Source organism: Microtus ochrogaster, chromosome 22 (assembly GCF_000317375.1).
Source record: "Microtus ochrogaster isolate Prairie Vole_2 chromosome 22, MicOch1.0, whole genome shotgun sequence".
In the NCBI taxonomy this organism is placed as follows: domain Eukaryota; kingdom Metazoa; phylum Chordata; class Mammalia; order Rodentia; family Cricetidae; genus Microtus; species Microtus ochrogaster.
In genome coordinates this window covers 14980596-15000912 of record NC_022023.1, presented here as the reverse complement: position 1 = coordinate 15000912, position 20317 = coordinate 14980596, and the positions used below count along the sequence as shown (strand labels likewise).

Below are 20317 nucleotides of genomic sequence, written 5' to 3'. Positions count from 1 at the left end.
CACTGGCAGGGAGGCAGCCAGGAAGTAGAGAAGAGGAGCAGGACTCCAGTACCCCCGTCAAGGATGCTCTCCAATAGCCTAACTTCACTAGACCCCAGCTCCGATAGGCTCCACTGCCTCGCTGAGGACCAGCCTTCAGGAGTCTTGTGGACACATTGAAGATGTAAACTATAATGAGATTATTTCTGTTTATTATTAAATGATATTTTAAAAAATTCTAAAAATGTTAATAACTTTCCTAGCTCCCCACCTACAGAAGACCGTCAAAGCTTTAACCCTGTTGTCATCAAGCCTTGGATGATCTCCAGCTGTGTCCCACAAATGGAAGGTAGCTGTCAGGTACTACAGCTTAAAGGGGTAGTAGGAGTTTGAATGTATTTCAAAAAGAAAAAGACTTCCTAGATTTGATCCCCAGTACCACAGTGGGGGAAAAGTCCGGTTCTTTTGGGCTACAGCCCGAATTTGCTGATTCCAATTAGTGTAAAGATGAGACAGGGTTTACAGTGTGAGGCTGTCCTTCACAGAAGCCAACAGGCAGCCTCTCAGCAGGACTGCAGTCGGAGGCAGGGCCTGACCAAGGCCTACAGGGGGTTTTTCCTGACATCAATCATCCATGGGCTGGTTCTTCGGGGTTCCCACCGGGGCTTAGGCAAAGGTCCAAAGTTCCAGGAGAGGCCCGCTTCACCCACGGATAGCACCCGCCCTCCTGGGGGTTCAGTTGTTTCACGGGCCCTCAGCTCCTCAGAGGAGCCCTGCTCGCTGCACAAGCTTGAGCGTTTCCATGTCAGGGGTAGTGGGGCATGGACCAAGTCCCTGCTCTCATCCCAGGCACGGGGCGCCCCCTCCAGAAGGGAGGGCTGCCAGAGAGCTTCAGGAGCTGCTGGGTGGAGCCCATCTTCATTTCCAAGGCCTTGTCTGTTTTCCAGGCAGAGGCTTCTCCTCTCCCCACCTGTCAGAACAGCATCTTTGTCAGACATGGAAGAAGACATAGATGTCCCCAAACCCAGTGGGGCAGACTCACAGGGCAGCACCAGTGTTTACCTCGGCTCTGGCCTGCCGTGTTTCCTGCCCCGAGCTTCTGTTTCAGCTCCTGGTTTATCCACATGTGTCGACTCAGTTCCTTCTCCAGAGCTTGAATCCGGGCCTCATATTGCCTCTTGCTGTCTGCTAAGCCCTCGCCGAGGTGCTCTGGTGTAGAGAGACAGGATTAAGGAGTGAGGGCTGTGGGCAGGGCACCTTGGCCTAGAGGCAGTCAGAGCGCCAGCACTCCCCTGCCCTCACCTCGGCCCTGCTGGAGGAGCAGCTGCACATTCTGCTCGTGCTCCTTCTGCTGCAGGGTCAGCTGGCGGTCCATCTCCAGGCGCTGCCGCTCCAGTGCCACCTCCAGCCAGTACACCAGCCGCTGCTGCTCCTCCAGCTGCATCTCGAGCTCCGAGAAGGCGATCTGTTGCTGGTGTTGCTCCTCTCGGAGTGTCACCACCTGACCCCAGACCAGCCAGGCTCAGCCATTACACTATTGTCTTTCCCCAAGCAATCCTTAGCCAGTTGGTAAACGTGGTCCCCAGGAAATCACCGGGTCTTTCCTGCCTCTCACACAATACTATAGACAGTGAACTCCCAACACTCGGAGCTGGCTGTCCAGGTGGAACTTACCACAAACCTTTCCCCACCAGAGTACACGGTGGAACTGTGGGATTGCACCCAGACCAGGATTTCTCAACCAAAGAATAAGGCATTTGAGGCTGGGTGATTCCTGGTTGTGGGGCCTCCCTCCTTACCTCCCAAATATCAACCAAAAGTACCTCAAGACATATCCCTAGGGGGGAAAAAAACAAAAAAACAGCCTCTCTTGAAATCCCGTGAATGTGGGCCAGGGCCTTCAGACCAGAAGGGAGAGGAAACAGTCCTAGCTTCACTGAGATAACTTCAAAGAGACTGGGAAGTAAAGGGGACCCTGCCCTTGACTCCTCATCTGGGAGGAAGGGACAAACTTTTTGGAGTTGCCAGCAGAGCCTCCAGCAACAAGCTAAAGGAAGCAGAAGCAAGGGTTTGTGCTGGTAATCCACCTTGTCAAAATACTTGCAGAGCAGAGCTCTGGTCTCCGAGGAGGAGAGGTAGCTGAGCTTGGCCATGAGATTCATCTCACACTGCGACAGCAAGGAGGCCGAAGCCCGCAGCACCCGCTGGCGGCATGTAATGGCCTCGTTCTTGTACTCAATGGCGGCGTCCAGGGCCTCGATGGCTTCATCCAGTTGGAATAGCGTCCTCTCCTCCTAAAGAAACAGGTGCATGCATGGAGGAGGGGTGCCAAGCGTCCCTATTAACATAGTCCTGGGCAGATATAAAACAGCCAACGCATATAGACACAGCTGAGCCTTCCGTGTCCCCTCGACCCGAGAATGTCTTGAACATAGCAGAAGTGCCCCTCACTGCAACAGCACCAGGGTCTGCCTGACCACAACATGACAGACACAATGCTGTGTGGCTGAGTTCTCAAGGGAAGCTACCTCTATTCCCTTCGGGAGAAGCTCGGGGAGCTCCAGAAAGCAGAGCTGCTGGGACTGCCTAAGACCCCGAACAACTGGGGATAAGCTTATGCAGTGCAGGCTTTCGCTGTTTGAAGGAAGGGCGTTTTGTATACAGCACAGCACAGTTGTCTAGTTCTGTTGGAAGGGAGCTGAGAAGTCCATGGGGTCCCACATCCATCAAGGGGGCTCAAGGGACAATCTCACTCCACCTTACGAGGCTTAGCACACACTAGGGCACTTGTGTCCTAAAGCAGCAGGGCCAGCCCTGACAAGCCAGGGAAGGAGGTAGAGGGTGGCAGAAGGACAAGTGGACAAGGGATTGATCAGAGAGCTGAAGCATAGGGACAGTGCTGGGTGGCCTCCCAGTGGCCATACCTCGGGTGACAGCAGGCTTCCTTGCCTCAGCTTGCTGTCAATCTCTAGGCGTTGCTTCAGCAGCAAGTCCTTCTCCTGGCGCAGGGTGTCTATCTCCCCACGGATCTGCTGCTGGTTCTGGGCGCTGCCTTGCCGCAGCTGCCCACTCTTCTCAGACAGCTCCTTCTCCAGGTGTTCCAGACGGCTGGACACGCGCACGATGTCCTCGTTTAGGGCCTGAGGCAGCACCACCAGTGATCAGAGAAGGAGCAGGCACTGTCCTCACAGAGGACATAGAAGGGGCCTGGCTGGCTCACTAGGTGCTAGGAAGGATGTGGGTCCTTCCCTGGCCTACCTGTGACCCCCGATGCTCACTTAGGGAGCAGGGCCCTTCAGGGTCATCTGTGGGGGAGATGGCCCAGAGGATTGTGCAAGCGGAGAGAAAAGACTAATATCAAGAGGCTGCTGTGCAAGAGGCTATCGGTGAGGACACTTGGCTGGAGAGTATGGGACTATGGGAAATTGACCCTTCCTGGAGGCTCAAGTGGGAAGAAGCAAGGGTAACTGTGTTGCGGGATGTTAGAGATCACCTAATGACCCCTAAGCCTCTCAGATCTCTTGTGTTCCATGATGACAAGGACAGGAACCCTAGTCTGAGTGTCCATAACCCTTCAGGAATCTGGCTTTGACCCAAGCACCTGGATTAGAATAGGCCTGGATTTGGGTGTGACATAGTCCCACTGAATTCTCTTGGCCACATTCTGATCCCTTCTGACAGAAGAACAAGGTGGCTCAGCAGCTGGACTCCCTATTAAGGAGGAGGTAAACCATGGCAGATACAGATGGACCCACAGCCTGCCTCCCCCAAAGCTGCAATCTATTTGGCCATACCATTTCCTACACCTGTTCCTCATTTTGCCCACGTGGGTACCAAAAAGCTGTTTGCAAAACGTGAAGTGGACTATGGGATGGGCACCACTGTCCCATATGCTAGTTCCTGTATCATAAATAGCCTAAAGCCTTGGGATTCTTGGGAACCCATAGGATACACCCCAGAGGGCAAAGCTTCCCCTGTCTTACCTGGCAAGACCATCACTTCGAAGAATCTCACCCACCTACACACTGCCCTTATAGGGCCTCACCTGGCCAGGAATCTTGTGGGGGGGGGCGGGGGCGGGGGGTGGAGGCGGGGGCTCACCTGGCTGGATCTCAGGCGCTTGCTCTCTAAGTCGGTCTTCTCCTGTATCAGGGCCTCCTTCTTGGCCAGGATGACCTCCCGGGGGTGGAGGCGGGGGCGGGGGGTGGAGGCGGGGGCTCACCTGGCTGGATCTCAGGCGCTTGCTCTCTAAGCCGGTCTTCTCCTGTATCAGGGCCTCCTTCTTAGCCAGGATGACCTCCCGCTTGTGGAGCTCTTGCCCTAACTCCTCCAGTGCCCGCCGCTGCTGCAGCACCTTTTCCATCTCCTGGTCCAGCCACTTCTTCTGCTCCTCGATCTTCTGAGGGACCGTGGGGGAGGCGGGGATCTCAGTACCCACCTCGAGCTGGAGCCACTACCCAAGGCCCCATGGAGAGCAGCAGGTCCCACAGCAAATCCCCAGTGTACAGTGGCAACGAGCAGGTTCCCCGCCAATCTCACAGGGACACGGGCTCAGCCCAGCCACACCTGCTGCTGCTCCAGGCTGACCACGGAGCCATTGCTGCCACTGCGCCTCTTCCTCTGGAAGGCTGCAATCTCTTCCGTCTTGATTTTCAGGATCTTTTGCTGTTGTTCATGCTTCAGCTCCAGTTCCTGGGGGGAGGAAGCCCATTGAGGAGAGGAAGAAACACGGTGGGGAGAAGGCCTGCTGGAAAGGCCATGTCTTGCACGCATAGCCTCAAGTTTCCTATAAGCTCTTGACGGACCCCTCTCAGAGAACCTCCAGTAGCCTGTTTCTAAGGTGGTGTAGCTGTGAGTAGTGGGAACCCTCACCCACCCGGCCAGCCAGAGCCTGACCTTGACGCGATGCTGCCGCTTGTTCATCTCTGTCTCCAGACGTCGCTTCTGCTCGGTCTCCTCCCGGAGCCGCCTCTGAAGCTGCCCCTGCTGTCGCCGCATGAGCTGCACGTTCCTCTCCAGCTCCTGGAGCCTGGCCTCGCTTTGAGCCGAGAGTGACACCAGCCGCTCAGTTGCCTGCTTCTTCTCCTTCAGAACCTGGGACCCACAGAGCAGCCACAGGGCTAGGCACGGGGGTCGTAAGGAGCCTGGCACAGTGCTTAGCACTTAGCAAGGGTGGGCAGGGCCAACAGGTGGGTGAACAGGAGGACACGAGGAAGGAGGGAAAGGTAGGTGTACAGGAGACTAATGACAGCGGAATACTAATAACGTAGCTACTACAACTTCTGCTGTTCTTTGGGTGAATTGTGCTAGGTGCTCAGTACATAGTAACTGATCTAACAGACTTATGATAAAGTCTGCCTTCTGGGCTGGGGAAATAGTTCAGTGGGTAAAGATGCTTGCTGCCAAGCCCGGTGACTGATTTGAGTTTGATCCCTGGGACCCAGACAGTGGAAGGAGAAAGCCAACTCCTAAAAGGTGTTCTCTGAACTACACACACACACACACACACACACACACACACACACACACTGTGACGCCCTTACACATACACACAAAAATAAAGAAAGAAAATTGGTGTGACCATTATCACCACTTTATAGATTAGGAAACAAGCACAGAGAGGGAGGTTAGGGGAGTTGATCAAGAACCTACACCCAGGGACTGGAGAGATTCAGGGGTTAAGAGCACTTGCTGGAACCCTGGGTTGGGTTCCCAGCACCTCCATGGGCTCACAACGATCAGTAACTCCACTTCCAGAGGATCTGATGCCCTCTTCTGGCTTCTACAGGTACAAGCACACATGTGTTACACATCTATTAATTCAGGCAAAACACTCATACACATAAAAATAAGTAAGTCTTTGATCCCAGCACTTGGGAGGCAGAGACAGGCGGATCTCTGTGAGTTAGAGGCCAGCCTGGTCTACAATCTCAATTCCAGGACAGGCGGGGTAACACAAACACCGTCTCAAAAAACAAACAAATAAACAAAAAGACAGAGGCAGGTTTTAAAGCCAGGCGGGTTCCAGAGCCCCTATTCTCAGCCATTCTACCAGATCACCTCTTGGGCTGGAACTGAGAAAAGAGGGAAAGAGGGAAGTGGAGAGAGGGTAGATGGGTGGGTGGAGAGGCAGCTGGGGTCTTCTGAAGAGAAAAGCTAGGACGGACAGGGCTGCGGGCTGAGCTGTCTTCCCCCACACTCTGAATGGGATGGTATTCAGAGATGGAGCGGCCTTTCAAGAAGTAAGCGGAGGCCTGAGGGTGACCCTAAACTAGCATCCAGGCATTCGATAAAAGAGGGAGAAACACCAAGAGCGCAGGGGCACAGGAAGGCAGACACACAGACAGAGAGGACCGCCATCCACAAGCCTCAGGAGGCCTTGGACAGGCCAGACCTGTGGAGGCCTTGAACTTGGATGTCCAGCCTCTAGTGTGAGAATCTGCTCTCGCAGCACTAGCGAATGAATAAAAACTGCACGAGCTGCTCAAGGGGATGATGTGAAAGACGGGCACACACAGCTACGTGAGCAGTCATCTGGAGGAAGGCTAAACCAGGCCTTGGGGACAGTGCTCGGTCTGGGCCATCTTCTGTAATACTCAAGGCCTTAGGTTTCCTTCCCAGAGAAAAGCAAGCAAGCTAAATTAATGAGGGTCAGGTGGACACACACACTGACAAACAGGAAAGACAGGACTGAAGAGCAAGCTGGGATGCATGCACAGACAGCGTTGTGGGCTAAAGGACATTCTCTTTAGACGGCCACCCTTCCTTGGTCGCTAGGCAGCACCCACCTCTCTATTCCTGTCGTGTGGAAAGCTAAGCTTATTACAGCTTACCTGTGGCACCAGCCTAGAGGCCAGGAGGAGTAATTGCCACCAGCTAGGGCTGATGGCAAGGATCTCAGTACATTCAGATTCCAGGCCCACAAGCCTGTTCCCAGAGACACCCCCCCCCCCGCTGGGGAACCCCAACACTGACCTGCACCTGGCTTTGGGCTGCAGCCACTCTCTTGCGGAATTCCTGAAGCCTGGACCGCTCGCTGGCATCCTGGGGCTCCCTGCCCTCCAGCTCACGAAGCTGCCTCTGCCCTTCATATAACTCCGCCCGGACACGCTCAGCCTCCTGCTCCAGCTCCCGGATGCGCTGGCTGTGCTGGCGGTTCAGGGCCTGGGCTGCCTTTCCTGGAAGAAAGCAGGTCCCAGATGGTGGCACAGGCAGACCCCTTTCCAGAGTATTGTTTCCCGGGCTGGAACACTACATGGGTTTCTTCAAGCCCTCACGCCAGCCTTTCTTTAATCCATTCGCTAAATCACAACCCCCACACACACACAAACAAACCCTGCCTCTAGTCCTAGCTGACCAAAATTCATTATGTTCACCAGGTTGGCCTTGAACTCTGATCCACCTGCTTCTGCCTCCCGGGGAGTGCTGGAATTAAATACATGCACCAGCCCCCTACTCAATTTTAAATGAGTTTTGCTCACAGAAGTGACCCAAATGAGCAAGTTTTAACTTTATCCAATGCTTGACAAAATCAATATATACCCTGAAACTGCATATATCTCTAGCTTCAATCTGCAAGAAATATGAAGGACAGAGGAAAAACACCCCTGCTTGGAGTGAACAGACACACTCTGGCAGGATGACTCAGAGCTGAGAGAAGGGGGACCTCAGAAGCCCACGAAGCCAGCCAAGCCTGCCCAGGGCCCAGGTATGGAAGGCCAACTCAAGCCAATGAGGCTGAACAACACCTCTGGGTCACCAGGAGACAGTGCCTGGTACTAAGGGAACAGGAGTTTCTAATGTGGAGGAGAGCCTGCAGCTTCACCCCCTGACACTGCACAAAATACACAAGCCAGCCTGTAATCCCAAGTGCTGGCTACACAACACCTTTTAGGCCAACTGGGGCTACATAAAACCATCTAAGAAAAGGAGAGAAAACGACAGGAGCATGGCATGGCGGTTAGTCAGGACAAGGTCCAAGTTTTTTTGTTTTGTTTTGGTTTTTGTGAGGTCATTGTAAGTAGAAAAGTAAAAGGGTACAGTAGCTGGAATTTGTTTCGAAATCTTTCAGCAAAGAAATGGGCCCAGAGCTCGGGGCGGGGGGGCACCCTCAGTGACAGCTAATTCTGAATGATGACCTCTGGACTGTTCTTTCTTCACTGTCTGTTTGAAAGTTAGAAAAGGGAATTTCTAATAAATTCACAGCTAAGACATTCAGACCTGGGCAGTGGTGACGCACACCTTTAATAAAGATGTCTACCACCAAGCCTAATTATCGACGTTTGATCCCCAGGCCACATGGCGGAAGGAGAAAACTACGCCTGTAAATTACCCTCTAACCTTGACAGGGGCACTGTGGCACATGAACACACACACACACACACACACACACACACACACACACGGCAGAGGGGATAGAGAATGAATAAAAATGTCTTTAAAAAAGTTTTTGAAAACCTATCAAATGGCTACCACCTAAAATTATCCCCCGTTCCTCAGCTCATCACCAGTATCTGATGTGGCCCATCTGGAGGGAGTGGCTTCTCATTTACACTGTGTGACGAGGACCGAGCGTTACTGGTCTCGGCACCTCCAACACAGCAGGTCAGGAAGTAAGGGGCTCTGTTTACTGAGGGCTAGTCAAGACACGCCACCAGAGTGGCGTCATTTCACCGTCACAGACATCCTATGAAACAGGTTCAGGCATCACTCCCTTCAGGCAAGAGGAAGCAGAGGGGTTGTGATACCTGCTGAAGGCCACACAGCTAGAAGAGGCTGAGTTGGGTCTCAGACCTAGGCCCTGTGGCCTGTGCTGATAACGGGGACGCTGCCAAACCCTCTCCAAAGCAGCATAGGAAGAATGCCGGGCAAATGGGGACCATCCCAAGGAGGAACCACCCCAATGCCACCACTCACCTGTGCGGACCAGCTCACCAATGAGCTCTTCCTTCATCCGGATGTTGATGGCCAGTTCCCGGATCTTCTGCTGGGCCTGAGCCAGCCGCCACTCCGAGGCCATGGCAGCTGAAGCCTGGCGGGGCTGGACTGGGACCTTGCTGCCACCAACTGCTACGACATGCAGACAGTTAGGGGGAGCACCCTGACTAAGTGGCATGGAGGGGCTCCTGGGTGAGTAGAGACGGGAAGAGGACCCTCTCTGTTCTCCATCCAGCTTACCATGGGGAGCGGGGTTGGCAGGAGCTGACTCTTCTAGGCAGGCCTCTGGGTCCTTCCTGTCAGGTGGGCTCCCCGGCCGGACCCCTGCCCTCTGGCTCCAGTTGCTGATCCCATTTCTGGAAGGCAGAAGCAGAAGTCAGTATCATTCCCCAGCTCCAAACCCAGCCTAGCTACTACCTCTTAGGCCAGGGGGTGGGGGGGGGGGCTTCTGGACCCTCCAACCCTCAGGATCAGGATGAGGCAGAAGCCAGAAGTCAGGAGCAGAGCTTAGAAGATGGTACCAAGGATCACCTTGGAAACTGAGCAGCAGGAGGCCTGGGCACTTCATCTCACAGGCACCCCAGTGAAGCCTTCCCAACCAGAGCTCGCAGTCCCCCAAGGACTGGTGAACATGAGACAGGCAAGCGCCTTCTATCATGTGAGAGGCCTTCACACCACCACTGGGAGAATGACCAGGAGTCTCCCACAGCCTAGCGCAGCCCCGAGTGGATCCTGGGCATCCACACACTGGGTCTCCCTCACCTGCGAAGGTGTAAGGTCCGCCTGGGTGGTTCCTCTTCTTCCTCCTCCTCTCCTTCCTCCTCTGAGGTACTGGAAGAGCTACTTCCCAGCTTGTCCGCTTGGGCCAGCACCTCCGCCTTGACCTCCCTGCCGTTTGTCACCTGCTAGGGGAACATTAGGGACTCAGATTGAAAATATTTGTGGGGCATCCTCCTAGCCATCTCCCTCCCACGGCTGTTGCTGGGGTGTGTCCAGCCATGCACACCCTCCTCTCCTCAACTTCCTCTGCCCTGTCTTCACCCTCCAGATCTGTCAAGGGACACACTGGGAAGCAGTCTTGTCCTCGAGGAAGGATGTGATCCCCCAGCATCTGGGTCTCCTCGGGTGACAACCTGCCCTTTCTAGTAGGCAGCTCATGGGAACCTAAGCCCTTTCTCACCATTGACGCCCCGCCAGAATGACGGGCACCTGACATACTCCCATCCAACCCGAGCCCTCTACAACCGCAGAGCTGAGATGAGCTGGAGTGCTGAAGAGCACAGGATTCAATCAACTTTATCCAAAAGACCCCAAGCTGCAGAACCTACGGGCAGGGGACCAAGCCTTGGGGAGACAGAGCAGAGCTTGTGGAGGAGTGAGCCTGCAAAGAGCCACCCGTAGACGTTAAGAGTTCCATCCTCAGGTGTACAACGTGGCACCTTGCCGTCGCCAGTCTCCTCCCTCCAGCGGTCTCAAGATGCTCACTGGCCCTGTCCACTTCTGAGAGGCCCCACAGTCTCTTGTATTCTGGCCCTTTCTCTCGGGATGCTTAAAATAGGGATTTTATAACTCACAGCTGGTCCCATGGAGACACGAACAAGGGACACACGCCCCAGTGTTGCCCTGACCCTGCTCCAAGCCTTGACATCTCCTCACCTGCTCAGAGCTAACTTCTCCAGGAAGACAAGTGGGGGACACCATGCCCAGCATGTTAGCGTGAATACCCCCCAGGGGGGCCGTGTGGGGTCGAGGCACAAAGGACCCGGGAGGCAAGCCCTGCAGGAGCCCTGGCGCTCCCCAACCAGGCCGTGCCAGCTCCAGCCGGAGCCGTAGTTCCACCATCTCCTCCTGCTGCTCTCGCAGGCGGTCACTCTGCAAGACAGTCCAGGGGACACGGACGCCAAGGGATATTTGCTGACCAGCATAAAACCCAATTAGGACATCTCACCTTCTGGGATGAAACTGAGCCGTTTGAGTACCACTGACCCCCTCTGGATCCCATTCTGTCTGAATAACATACTAACTACACTGGTTGACTCAAGCTCCCATGTCCAGTGCCCATCACATTCCCACCACGCCTGCATGCCTCCCCTGCCCCCGACTGGAGAGCCCAGCATAATGCTGACCTGATGAGCAGACTCCCAGATAACACCCTGCTCCCCTCATGCAAGGGCCGAGGTGCCAGGCAGTCAGCGCACTCCCTTCTCTGTTTTGCCCTCACCCCCATGCGTCTGTCTATGCCGGGCACCTCCCATCTCTACAGATCCCTTCATCAGCATCCCCTGCCCCAGTTCCCCATTCAAACAGACTCCTTTCCACTCTGGGAAACTCTCCCTCCCTCCTGCAGGAAGAGCATCCTACCTGCAGTTTGTACTGCTCCATGGCATCCTCCAAAGCTGCCAGGAAGTCTCGATTCTCCTCCTCCAGCCGGGCCACCTGGCTCTGCAGGCTCAACAGCTGCTGGGCCCCCTCATCTCCCTATACGGCAAGGAAAAAAGCTCTAGGCTAAGATGGGCCCTGCTAAGGCACTGGGACACCCCAACTCTTTCTCTGCCCTGCCCCCAGCTCACCCGGTCCTACTCTCGGCTTTGCAGCGGGTGCTCCTGGCCCATCTAGCCTTCCGTTCTCTCTGTGCGCCATTTGAGCCATCTCCCGCCATTATTAATAATGCTTTAAATTTTGCTTATTATTAATAGCACTTTAGTTTTGAGCTAGGGTATTGCTTTATAGCCCAGGCTAGCCTGGAATTCGTGATCATCATGTTTCCTCTTTCACGGGGTTGGAATTAGAGATGTGGTCACTATTCCCACAGATCACGTTTTTTTTGTTGTTGTTGTTGTTTTTTTGTTTGTTTGTGTTTTTTTTGGTTTTTCGAGACAGAGTTTCTCTGTGGCTTTGGAGCCTGTCCTGGAACTAGCTCTTGTAGACCAGGCTGGTCTCGAACTCACAGAGATCCGCCTGCCTCTGCCTCCCGAGTGCTGGGATTAAAGGCGTGCGCCACCATCGCCCGGCCGATCACGTTTTTATTAATGTTATATTATTAAGAACACCTCGGTCTTTACTAGTGTACTTGGTACCTGTTACACCTTCCGATCTTATAATATCCTTGTTTAACAGATCCAGAAGCTAAATAAAGTTAAGGAAGTGATAATGAACCCCGAATATACTGTTAACAGGCACGACTGCCCAGCAAGGACCCTCTTCCCTCGATCCCTACCCCGAGCCCACCCCAGGGCCACCTTTCTCCCGCTGTTCCCCTGCGCCGTCTGGTCCTCGGCTGGAGCGCTCTCGATGCCGCTGTCGGGCCCAGAGGCAGAGCTCAGGGCGCTGCGCTCGCCTTCCACAGCGCACAGCCAGTCTCGCACCTTGCGGGCAGCAGCGCCTGGCAGCCCAGGCTCTGCCTGCAGTTCTCGCAGGAGGCTGTAGGCGGCGCTGGTGCGGGCCCGGCAGCGCGCGCACTCGGCGCCCAGGCCGGCAGCCGCTACCGTGGAGCCCCCTACGGGGCCGGGCACGCGCCGGCCGCGGTGGATGATGCGCGTCTCCGAGCGGTGTCGCGGCGGCCCGCGCGCGTCCCCCGCCTGCTCTTCGGGGGCGCGCTCGGCCTCGGGCCGCCAGTTGACTGTGGCGCGATTGCGGATGTTCTGGGCTCTGCTGGCGTAGTTGAGGGTGTTGAGAGTTTCGTCGAAGTCGGACGAGGAGGGGCTGACGCAGGCGATCATCACTGTCTTGGCGTTCCCTCCCAGGGAGTCTTTGAGGATCCTAGCGGCCAGAGGACGATGAGCATCAGCGGCTGAGCTCTTGTGAATACTCACCTGGGATCAGGTGACAAAGCCACCCTTCCTGGAGGGCTCCATGACCCCAACCGAGCCCAGAGAGATGGGCCAGCTCACCGGGTGATCTTGGAGTCGCGGTAGGGAATGTGGCTGCCTCGGCGCTGAGGGTCCCCTAGAGCGCTGATGACATTGCCGAGCGCTAGCAGGGTGCTGTTAATCTGGATGCTCTCCTTGAGCCGTTCGCCGGTGCTGCCGGTCTTGAGTACCCTCTCAGAGCCTGCTAGGTCCACGAAGTGGAATTTGGAGACCAGCAGGTGGCCGCCGGCGGGTCGAGGCAAACGGCTGGGAGCCCGTCCCCGCTGCTCCAGGGTCACAGTGAAGACCGTGTGTGAGCGGCTGGAGAGCCGGTTGAAGTGGGTGGCGCCTGTGTGGCGCGCAGCGTTGCCCATCTCCAGGAGGCTCAGCACCTCATCCAAGCCTTCCACGTCCACTTCTTTCACCCCGCACAGCACTGTGGACACAGAAGACTGTGAGCGGCTCTCCTACAGACAGCCAGAAGACAAGCCCAACAGTCCAGGACTCCTACCTGTTCTTCCTCCCCCAGAAGCACCCACTCATGCCAAGGGTCCCAGCTTTCCCACACTTAACCTTAGTGCTTCTCACTCTGGACACAGAAGCATATATGCAACTCACTGGAGGCAGGGGGAAAAAAAGCGTCCAGGGCCTGGATGGTGTTTTCCTTCATGGAATGTCTCTCCCACACAGGTAAGCCAGCCCACTGTCAGAGCAGCCTGAGGTTTTCCTTGCCACAGGCCTCACTCCCAGTCCCCAAGATTTCTCACCAACATTGCCCCGCTCATCTTCCCGAAGCTGGATGTCCCGGCTGGCAGTGCCCACTTCTAGCAGGTCTCGGAACTCCTCCTTGTACACTTCCAGGTAGGACACGTGCACCAGGCAGTCCAGCAGGTCATTCTCATCAATGAGCTTGAAGGCCTCGGCCATGGCCCTTGGGATGATGCCCTGCTCATCTTCATGCAGGGAGGCTAGGGAGATACCACAGAGTCTCCCGCTGCCATCCGCCCAGCTAAACTTGGCCCAAGTATCCTACACCCCACCATCGGCTTGAGAATGGGGGTGCAGCATGGAGAAGACGATGACAGGGACCAAGAAGGACAGACAGCCTCTGGTAGGCGGTGCTCCAGGACGGCTAAACAGAACTAGGCAATTCGAGCAACCGCTCATGGTTTCATCAGCCCCAACAGGTATCAGATACCCTGGGACCAGTAAGTCACTAGCATGGCCCATGCACAGCTAACTAAAGGGCTCTTAGTTTGCTTCAAGGAAGTAGAGTGTTCATCCTAAGATCCCGTATGAAGTTTGCTTAAATACATTCACAGCAGAATGCCAGGAAGTTACTAAATAAAAAGGAGATTGAAAGCCTAGGGTTGTGGCTTAGTGGTAGAGCACTTGCTCACATATGAGACCCCAAGTTCAATACACAGCAATACACACACACGACTGAATAATATTTAACGATAAATATTCATCACACACATACACACACACACTCACATACACATACATCTATGGTCTTTATCACTATCCCAATTTCAAAGTAAATAGTTCCACATATCAGGATCAGAAACTAAAATACTATTTTGTGGCCAGAAAATTCAGATGCTGCCAGGTGTGGTATTGCATAAGCCATGAACATTTACCATGAAATATTATTCATCTGAGTGTAGACGTCCCCATATGTGGTGTTGAGGATCCAAGTCATGACCTCAAACATGACAGCAACTCTACCAGTGAGCTACTACAACTGCAGCCCTATGGCATATTATTAAGAAAATAAAACAGGCTAGAAAAGAATAAGTATAAAATAATGCCATGTTTAGCTGGGTATTGTGGCACACGCCTTTGATCCCAACACTTAGGAAGAAGAGGCAAGTGGATCCCTGAGTTCTGGGCCAGCCTGGTCTATGGAGTAAGTTCCAGGACAGTGAGGACCACACAGAGACTACACAGTTTTGTCTCGAAAGACAAAAAATAAATAAAAAATAAATAAATTCATGTTTAAAGAATAAATATTTTCACAGAGAAAATGCTCAAAGAGGCAATTATCAAACATGCTATTTTGTATTTTTCTGCATTTTCTTCATATAATAAACGATTATACCTTTGTAATGCTATGGTCTGTTTCTTATGTCTCCCCGAAACTCATGTGTTAAAATCCTCACCCCTACTGTGACAATATCAGGAAACAGGTTGACTAATTCATGAGTTGGAGCACTCATGAATTAAATGAGTGTGTAGAAAAACAAGTACACGGTGCTGGAGAGGTTGCTGAGGGGTTAAGGCCACTTACTACTTTTGCAGAAGACCAGGATTTGGTTTCCAGCACCCACATGGTGGCTCACAACCACCTGTTATTCTAATTCCAGGGGATCTGGTACCCTGTTCTGGCCTCTGAAGACACCAAGCATACATATAGTGCACATACATACATACAGGCAAAACATTCATACACAAAAAAAGAAATCATTTTTTAAAAAAAGGTTTTGAGCATGGTATGGTAGTGCATGTCTATAATTTCCTAGCACTTGGGAAACTGAGGCAGAAAATTGATAGTTTGAGGTCTGCCTACACTATGCAGTGAATTCCAGACCAGCCTCAGATACATCAAGTCTCTGCCACAAAAGACAAGAGAAAATAGTTCATGCTACTTAGAAGGAGGAATTCCTCCCATTGCAACTGGCCCCAAGAATCTTCCCCGGATGCAGAGGCTCCAATCTCAACTGCTTTGACTAGAACACAGATTCCTAGACCTTGGTAGCCCTGAGACACGCCAACTTGCCTTGTCCCTCCTAAGTTACGATTCCAAAACCCATCTTATCTCATCTCGAGAAAGACACCCACCCACAACTCCACCCACACTTCCTGCCTTTCCCAGCAGCTGGCATGGCTGGTCCCACTATGGAGTGCTGATCTCTGTCTAGGAAATCTTCATTCCCTCCTCAGCATGTCACCTTCTGGGGGGGGGGGAGGGTCAGAAATTCAGGAAGACCTTGAGGCCCCTCAAAGTGGTCAAATGGGCACAATACGGGTCACTCACCCACACTGGCCTCCCCCATGGTATACGTCTTCCCGGAGCCTGTCTGACCATAGGCAAAGACGGTGGCATTGAAGCCCTCAAAGAAAGCCTCGAGAAGGGGCTGGACGCAAGCCTGGTACACGGCCTCTTGTCCGGTGTCCTCTCCCAGTACCACATGGAAGCCAAAGTGGCGGTCACGCCCCAGGGTGATTCGACCATGCTCCGGCTCCACCTGCAGGCAACTCTGATGGCCATGCAGCAGCTCCTTAGGCAGCAGTGGGCGAACTCGAAGGGCCACCCTCACCGGGGCTTCCTCAGCTCCGGACAGCCTCTGGGCCTCCAGCCCCATGTTGAAGGAGGGCAGCTCTTGGATCTATAGAGAAGAGGAAAGGCCCTTGCCATCAGGACCAGACCACACAGCTGTAGACCTTGGGTAGACTCTCCAGTCCAGGGGTGCTCAAAGTTGAGAGCCTCTGCTCGACCTGGCACCCATCTGCCACACAAACGGTGATACCATCTTAACACAGTAACTTCTCTTGACATCCTCCTCCGGCAAAAAAAAAAAAAAAAAAAAAAAAAAGCCCCCCCCCTTCGCACCCCGGGGTTTAGTGTTCCAGCGGACCCCTTCCCCTGTGACCTCATCTCGAACCACACACAGGGCACCACACCAGGGAACTCTTTCACCTTGATACCCACTAGGCTTCACACAGTCCACCACTGTCCATCTCCGAGACTGCTCGACGCCTGCCCGGTTCTTCAAAGAAGCCATCGGATCCTTCAAGGTAAGTTCCCATCACTAAGTTCTGCTAAATCCATCTCCTAAACACCTCAAGATCTATCCTCATCCTGTTTTGCTACGGACATCCTGAAGGGATGATTTTTGTCAGCCTTCTGAGTCTCAAGTCTCCCTGCCCTCTCCAAACCCACAGCCTGGGGCAACTTTCAAAAATGCAATCACAGCAACCTCCTTTTTATATACACCACCACCAACAATAAAGGAAGCTTAGAACAGAAACCCCACTTTCCCCATCTCCTGGACAACCGTGCCTCTCCTCACCTCTCAGGTCAGCAACCTCTGTGTTACCACCCACGCTTGAGCTGGACCCACTTTTTGCACAGGGCCAGGGAAACTGCTCTTTTCCGTGCCCACCACCGCCATAGACAGACCTTTGAGCTGCCCACATCAGACACTGACCACATAGATGCAACTGCCAGATTCGCCTTCCAGATGGAAAGCGAGAACCCTCTCTGTTTTGAATCCTATCGCCAGCACCCAGCACAGAGTACAACACTACCCAGTAATCCGTGATGACCCCCCCCTCCGAGCTCCATCCCCCTTCCTCATCACATTCCTTAGTCACCAGTACCCCCACACTGCACTTTGTTGTTTTGGTATTTACTGTTTAGTCTCGCTACATGTATAACCGCTCATTCATTCGGTCCGGGTTAGGTACCGGGACCTGGGTACACATAGGTAACACTGTCTGGCGGTGTGATAACACTACCTGGAGTGGTAGTAACACTCCAGGTAAGGCTCTGAAGCTTAGACCTGGCTTCTCCATCCCCACAATCAACGCTCCGAGCCTCAAAGGAGTCCTGACAACTCTACCCGCGCGATCGACTACTGGGAACAGGCCCTCCCGGAAAGTTTGCAAAAGCAATTACAAACGCGGACCCTCGCAGGCTGCTCCTCCTGGCCAGGCCGGCCCAGTGAGGAGCTCCGGGCAGGCTGGAGAGCACCGATGAGGCGCTGCTCAGGCGCCTCCCGGGTGCGCCCCGCCTCGCCCTCCACCCTCTCCTGACCCACACCCACCTGCCAGGGTGCGAGCGCAGTCCCGGGACCTGCGGTCGTGCTCGGCGCCCCGGCGCGGCGCGCTCCGATGCCGTCATCGGGACCCCCGCCCCCCAAACATCCCTCCCTTCACCCTCAACTCCGCCTGCCCTGGCGCTCGGGGGCGGAGGCGCTAGCAGGGCGCCTCCAAGTCGGCCCGCAGACAGGGCGGGGCGGGCCCTCGGCTGGGGGAGGGGCGGGCCTAGGCCAGAGGGGGCGGGCCTGGAGAAGCAGCCGGTGGCGTCTCTTCGACTCTCAGAAGTCTCCGAAATCCACATTAGGCATCTGTCCTTCACTTAGAGACTAACTTCTTTCTTTCTGCTCCCAGCGTTAAGCCATCCTCCTCATTAAAAACAAAACAATAAAAGCAAACGCCCACCTTTCTTCAATTCTAAAACTAACTTTGTCACATTTTAAAATTTCTGAGATCAAAATGTATTTTACAGTCACTGTCAAAGGACACATATCATCGAGAGAGGTGATACAGGTGTGGCCATCTTAGTGACCTCAGAGGGATTGAAAACACCATGCATTGTCGAATGTTTAATCCAGAACTGGAATCCAAACGGGATGGGAGCCACAAGCCTGCAATCCAAGCGCTCTGAGGCAGGGAGACAGGGAGGCGTTCAATGCCATCCTGAGTTACAGAGTGAGACTTTGTCTCAAAACAAACACAAATATACGAAGTCAAGACACCAAACCGGGAAGTAGTAAGGCCTATGCCTAGACCAGGGAGGCCTTGCTTTCCATCCCAAGTACCACAAACAACCACCGCCATCTCGGAATACGTATGTGTCACTTAAAACAACACCAAAGAAAACTCTGATATAGCAGTGATTTTTAATGCGGTACATCCGCAGAAGATTGCCCGTTATAGACGGGCAGCATAATTAAAGGCTTTAGAAATTGCCAGCTCTCCTAGATCTACATGAGAAAACTCTCAGCCCCAAATGGAAGAAACACAGCCTGAAATGACAAGAACAAAGACCCTGTGGTATAAGCAGAGGAGAAGGGAGGGGTCCCCAGAAGGTGGAGTCAGGGGCAATAGTACCAAGGACCTTCTTTTTCGTGTGTATGACCTGCTGCCATTACAGACGCTAAGCACCCAGCGAAAGGAGGGAGCACCGTGTGGTGTGCACGGCTCTGGGGATCAAGCAATCGGACCCTATGTTCCTCCTTCAGTCCTTGTATGTCACATGGTTAAGTCTGTTTATTCCTGGGCTAATCACTGGCAAGGCGATGGCCTACAGGTGCTCAGGAAACGGCATAGATAGTGAGAAGTCAGCCAGACCCATAGCCTAGACTTTTGAAATAAGAGCAGGCAGCCAGCTGATTCCTGGGCGAGGAAGGGCCGCCAGGAGGACACCAGACAGCTCTCTGTTAGGTGCACATGCCGGAAGCTGTGGCACTTCCTACCATATGCAATTCAGTGGAGGAGATAAAGCAATTGGGAAAGGCAGATGCAGTGCAGAGTTCTCTCACACGCCATAGAATTGCGTTGTCAGTCCCAAATATTCTAAACCAGTTGGAGACCTGAGCAGGAATGACCCAAAATGCAAAGCAGCCTGCCACAGAGACAACCAATGAGATTCATCCAGACTCTGGATGTGAAGAAGCCGGAAGCTAAACCTGCATAAACATCGCACAAGGCGATAGTGACTGATGAAACATCGCATTTTTCAGAGGAGTTATGACTATAATTATAATGGCAATTACAGTAATTAAGTTACTGAGAAGGTAACACTGAAGCTGCTTCTGTTACCGTAAAACTGTAGAATCCTGTGGTGTTACGCATCTCTGGGGCTGTCAATCCCAATTCATGACTTTACAAAGAAGTAACCTTTGTCCAACCCTCACCACTGAGCAAGTGGTGATTTCATGTCTACCGCCAAAGCCCAATGTGGCACAATCTAGTATGTCTGTCCCAGGGTTCAAACTGTGGTCTTTATCACTGTCCTCAATTCAAAATAGCTGGTTCCACATACTAGGTCAAGAACTGAAGTAATTTTTTTTTTTTTTTTTTTTTTGTGGTCAGAAAATTTGGGTTCTGTTAGGTGTGGTGGTGCACACCTGCAATCCCAGAACTGGGAAGATGGAGGCAAAAGGATCAGGAGTTTGGGGCCAGTCTCTGCTGAATATCAAGTTTGAGGCCAGCCTGGGCTATATAAGACCCAAGAAAGAAAGGGGGATTGAGGAGGAGAGGGAATGATGAGGCAAAAGGGAAAGGAAAAGGAGGATAAAGAGGAAGGGATAGAAAGAGGCAGGTAAGGAAAGAAAAAGGAAGGAGGGAGGGAAGGAAGGAAAGAAGAGAAGGAGGGAGGAAGGAAGAAGGGAAGGGAGGAGGAGGAATCCGGATGCTTTGACAGTGTGATAGCCTAAAGACCATGAAGATCTGACTAGGGGGTTTTTATTACTTATATGGAAATGCAAAGACTCTCCTGCCGATGAGCAGTGTGGGGACGGCTAAGCAGATAGAAACACTGGAACATATGACCCAGATAATCCCGTAGAAATAAACAAAAAGAATATACTAAAAGTTAGGCTTGTATAACAGGATGTTGATCAGCGGCAGCAAGTCAGGCTGCCTGAGACATCCAATAGAACTCAGTTTGTTGACTCCAACTAGGCTCCAAACAACAACAGGTCAGAAATTTCCAGCTGACCTCTGAGAAACTCTCAATTCTCCTGTAGTATTCAGTCACA

The 20317-nt window shown here is 53.2% G+C and overlaps 1 protein-coding gene across 1 annotated transcript; it reads right to left on the bottom strand.

Moving 5' to 3' along the window:
• Positions 1–155: 155 nt before the first annotated feature.
• Kif7 (kinesin family member 7) lies at positions 156–17656 on the bottom strand. Its single transcript, XM_026784393.1, has 19 exons — positions 17597–17656; positions 15805–16156; positions 13532–13732; positions 12807–13200; positions 12156–12675; positions 11278–11394; positions 10573–10788; positions 9679–9821; positions 9157–9272; positions 8896–9048; positions 6955–7157; positions 4876–5073; positions 4546–4671; positions 4202–4378; positions 2904–3119; positions 2067–2273; positions 1282–1480; positions 1042–1188; positions 156–949 (listed from the first exon to the last, which is right to left on the bottom strand). The coding sequence occupies exons 2-19, from the start codon at positions 16130–16132 to the stop codon at positions 582–584; spliced, it is 4029 nt and encodes a 1342-aa protein (XP_026640194.1). The 5' UTR covers positions 16133–16156; positions 17597–17656; the 3' UTR covers positions 156–581.
• Positions 17657–20317: the final 2661 nt, after the last annotated feature.

Bases quoted from the DNA above. Each gene is read 5' to 3' on its own strand.
- Kif7 (XM_026784393.1), bottom strand. From the start codon at position 16,132: ATGGGGCTGGAGGCCCAGAGGCTGTCCGGAGCTGAGGAAGCCCCGGTG. The intron at 13,733-15,804 runs GTGAGTGACCCG...GTATCTCCCTAG, and splicing joins CATGGGGGAGGCCAGTGTGG to CCTCCCTGCATGAAGATGAG. The intron at 9,049-9,156 runs GTAAGCTGGATG...TGCATGTCGTAG, and splicing joins TGCCAACCCCGCTCCCCATG to CAGTTGGTGGCAGCAAGGTC.